Raw genomic sequence first — 3,946 nt, 5'->3', positions numbered from 1 at the left:
TCCCCCGCCCCCAGCCCGCCAGGCCTGGTGGCCACCACACCAGCTCGCAGGAGAGATTCGGAGCGGAGCAGCCGTCCACGGTGCTGTCCCCGCGGGGGTGAGTTCTGCCCCCCTGGCCCCGCGCAGGGCGCGCGGCCCCGCCCCCCGGCCTAGCCCGGCAGCCGCTCCCCCGGGATCAGTCCTCCCGGCCTCGGGTCATCGCTGGGACCTTCAGCCAGGGGGCGATGGGGACTGCGCATGCGCACGACAGCTGGCCGGGGGGCTCCTCCCATGGGCGGAGCCAATCAAGCCCCGCCCTCTGCCACTACTGGGCGGGGCAGGGCGCCTGGGTTCCTTCGACTCTCCGCAGCGAACTGGGCCTGCCGGTGCCTCTGCTGGCTAGTGCCAGATCCAGCCACGGCTGGGATGGTGCCTAGGTCACGCAGCCCCTCTCCGTCACGGTGAGGCTCTGCCCCGGATGCCTGGGTCCCATCCCTGAAGGAGAGAGCTGCAGACCCCTGTGGGTAAGTCCACTGCACTACGGCCCCGGATGCCTGGGTCCTATGCCTGGAGGAGGGAGCTTCAGGACCCCTGTGAGAAGCTGCGTTGCCATACTCTAATCCTGGCCGCAGGGTGTGATGTGCTGGGTTCAGGGGCTGGTGGGCAGGGCTGGCCTGTGGTGGGTAGGTGCAGCGCTGAGTGCAGGAGCTGACATTGCCTTCCCCTCCCCATGCTGCAGGATTGCCCTGGGCTCAGTATGGCAGCGCTGCGGATGATATGTCGAGCTTCCTGCACAGGTAAGGACTGCAGCGGTGGGGGAAATCCTACCAGCTCCCTCATGCTGCAGGGCTGTAGGCTGAACCGCCTTCTTCTCTGTTGCCCCATGGCGCTGGGGAGGGGAGTAGAGTGCAGCTCTCCCCGGCGGCAGTGAGGCATTCTCTAACCTGTCTCCTTGATTCCCCAGGGACACCGCTCTGCCTGAATCTCACCCGGCTGTTCAGTGTTACAGCCCTGAGAAAGTCCTACAGTGAGTACCGCCTCCAGCCCTCCCCACGGCTGCCCCTAGAGTTCTCCATGGGGGCACAGCATCCAGAACCCATTCTGGAGGGCATGGAGTCTAACCGTCTTCTCCTGTCCCCCACTTCCCAGGGAGCTGCACCCAGAGTTCCTTCCCCCGAGGGGCACATAATCCAAGTTAGGTCTCTTCCATTCTCCAGGCTGCCATAGAGCCTCTTCCATGCTCCATTAGGGCACTGTACCCAGAGGATAGGTGCCCGTCCCAGCCCCTCTACATTGGTCTGTGCAGGGCGGTGATGGCTCGTGTCTCCTCTACAGAGTATGTGAATGTACAGGTGCAGGCATCGGACATGAAATCCATCACCGACCGGGCCGCTCAAACCCTCTTGTGGACGGAGCTCATCCGAGGTGAGCCCTGGACTCTGTTGGGGTGAGCTGTGATGGCAGGACCTGGAATGGGATGGCTGTTGTGGAATCTGGTGTGAGTGCTGCTTCGGGATTGAGGTTTGGGGTGAGGGGGCTGTGAGGGTCCAACAGGCCTGAACACCCCCCTGTGTCAGTGAGACGGCAGTGAGGGCCTCTGCATGGAGGGGGTGTAGGATGTGGGCAATGCTTAGTATCTTTGCTGTTCTTTGGGGGGGGTTTCTAACCTCCCCTGGTTCCTCCTCCAGGCCTGGGTATGACCATGAGTTACCTCTTCCGGGAACCTGCCACCATCAACTACCCCTTTGAGAAGGGCCCCCTGAGCCCGCGTTTCCGTGGGGAGCATGCCCTGCGCCGCTACCCATCTGGAGAGGAGCGGTGCATTGCCTGCAAACTCTGTGAGGCCGTCTGCCCTGCCCAGGTGAGCCTCTCCCTTGCTCCAGGGATGGCCCATGTGGAGTCGCACCTCCCCGCCCCAGGGCCCCTCTCAGATGCTTGTCTCTGGCATGGTGCTTCCAAAGTAAGTGCCTCTTTTGGGATGAGGTCCCTGGCACTCTGCTCCACTCCCCTCCCTAGAAACTCTTCCCAAGGGGATCTTGGTTTGGTCCTTCTGAGAGCCTGTTGCCCAGCTTGGACGCCCATGCCTCAGAAGGCTCCCTCCCAGCTGGATGCGCTGTACGTGGGGGGCCTGTGTGAGCTGCATTGGTCCCAGGAGGGAGAGGTAGGGGCGCCGATACAGCTGGGTCCTGACTCTGTCTGGGCAACGGCTTCAGCCCTTCCTCCAGTCTCCTTGGCAAAGGTCCGTATGTGAGGGCTTCCCCCTCATTCCACGGCAGAGTTTCCAGCCCCCTGAGCTCCATGGTGTCGCCCTCGGCCAAGCAGGCAGCACCTCCACTTTTCCCTGGAGTATTTGGAGCAGGGGTGCTGGGGCAGGGAATGAGCGTGTTTCCTGTCTCCCCTCCCCACTCCCCGGGCCAGGCGATCACCATCGAGGCTGAGCCGCGAGCCGATGGCAGCCGCCGAACCACGCGCTATGACATCGACATGACCAAGTGCATTTACTGCGGGTTCTGCCAGGAGGCCTGCCCTGTGGACGCCATTGTGGAGGTGAACATGGCCGGCTGCGTGTGGGGGTGGGGTCCTGGGGTCCCATCTCTCCCGATACCAGCCCCCATACACTCGGGGCTCGATGGGTCTCTGTATGGTGGGTGGGAGGTCCCCGTGGGACGGGAGGAGTGTCTGTCTGCCCACCCACCCATGGGTCTCTGTATTGGGGAGGCCCTGCTGGCAGGCTGGCCCAGTGGAAACCGTCTGCTGTTCTGGTGTCTGCAGGGTCCCAACTTTGAGTTCTCCACCGAGACGCACGAGGAACTGCTCTACAACAAGGAGAAGCTCCTCAACAACGGGGACAAGTGGGAGGCCGAGATTGCGGCCAACATTGAGGCTGACTACCTGTACCGGTGACAGCTGGGCTCACCGTGCTGCCCAGCCTGCTTCCTGAACCCACCCTTGCAATAAAGGGCCTATACCCAGTGCCACGGCTCCTCTGCAGCTGCCTTCAGGGAGAAAGGGGCTTCAGGGCGCATGATGCAGTGAGGAGAGTTGAGTGCGTAGGGGGCAGCTGTCCAAGGATCTTAGAGCCTCTCCCACCTAATAACCCCTTGCTTGGGGGCTGTCATTCCTGTACGTGTGTGTGTTGGAGGGAGGGGAAGCTAAGGCTCTGAGCAGGGGATGAGACTCTGCTTAAAGAATTGGAATGGGGGCAAGGGGGACAGGACCACTCCCTCCTGCTGTCCCAATGCTACACATCACATTGGGCGTGTAAATGGCCCTGGCTCATTCCCAGCACCTCTGGGAATTGTGGGTTACACTGCCCCGCCCCCCAGTGTCTGTGGGAGAAGAGCAGCTGTTGAGGGGACACCCTCCTCCCCCAGCTCCAGGGCTAATAGGGTCAGGGTGGGCTCAGTGGTTGTTGGCTCAGTCCTGCTCTTCCAGAACTGCCCCTCCCTGCCCTGGCGGATGAGAAATAAGCTTGGGCATGATGGGGGGGCGCTGCTGCCTCGTTCAGGTGCCAAATGCCGAACCAGATTGTGATCTGTCCCTGCCTGCTTTTGGTCCTGGCTCTGTCTTGCGCTGCTGCCATCTCTTGCCCTGGCAGGGGGCTGCTTCCTCTGCCTTCTGCCCCAAGCATCCTGGAGCTAGAGAAGTTCCCCAGCTGGCTGAGCTGGGCTCCTTTTCTCCTCCAGCACTTGGGTGAATGGTGGCCTGGAATATACTCCCCCTGGATGGCTAATGCCAAAAGGGCACATGGGTGGCTCTCACTGCCCAGCAGAGATGAGGTCCAGGCCCCTCTGGCAGCATCTGCCCTGGCTCATGAGCGGCTCCCAGAAGCCTGTGGTGTCAAGGTGTCCTGCAGTGACGCGGGAGCGTGAGTACCAACCTTAGGGTAGACTGTTAAGAAGCAGGGCACAAACCCCAATTTGTCTGGGAGTCTTAGACTCTAGATTTCACCAACCAAGTATCAAGC

At 61.8% G+C, this 3,946-nt stretch overlaps 1 protein-coding gene across 2 annotated transcripts; it reads left to right on the top strand.

Moving 5' to 3' along the window:
* On the top strand, window positions 1-3,727 carry NDUFS8 (NADH:ubiquinone oxidoreductase core subunit S8). Of its 2 annotated transcripts, none has more exons than XM_067550637.1 (7): window positions 1-97; window positions 719-776; window positions 944-1,006; window positions 1,315-1,404; window positions 1,668-1,840; window positions 2,398-2,526; window positions 2,752-3,727. In XM_067550637.1, exons 2-7 carry the CDS (start codon window positions 737-739, stop codon window positions 2,881-2,883), a joined length of 627 nt encoding a protein of 208 aa, XP_067406738.1. In that variant the 5' UTR covers window positions 1-97; window positions 719-736; the 3' UTR covers window positions 2,884-3,727. The 2 variants fall into 2 exon arrangements, with proteins under 2 accessions (XP_067406738.1, XP_067406739.1); XM_067550638.1 differs by lacking the exon at window positions 1-97 and adding an exon at window positions 312-503.
* The last annotated feature ends 219 nt before the right edge of the window (window positions 3,728-3,946 follow it).

This window comes from Emydura macquarii, unplaced genomic scaffold (assembly GCF_026122565.2).
Source record: "Emydura macquarii macquarii isolate MOO-44397 ecotype Brisbane River unplaced genomic scaffold, CSIRO-AGI_Emac_v2 contig_1305, whole genome shotgun sequence".
NCBI lineage: Eukaryota > Metazoa > Chordata > Testudines > Chelidae > Emydura > Emydura macquarii.
This window is presented reverse-complemented; position numbering and strand designations above follow the sequence as displayed.

Bases quoted from the DNA above. Each gene is read 5' to 3' on its own strand.
- NDUFS8 (XM_067550637.1), top strand. From the start codon at position 737: ATGGCAGCGCTGCGGATGATATGTCGAGCTTCCTGCACAG. The intron at 1,405-1,667 runs GTGAGCCCTGGA...TTCCTCCTCCAG, and splicing joins GTGGACGGAGCTCATCCGAG to GCCTGGGTATGACCATGAGT. The intron at 1,841-2,397 runs GTGAGCCTCTCC...TCCCCGGGCCAG, and splicing joins AGGCCGTCTGCCCTGCCCAG to GCGATCACCATCGAGGCTGA.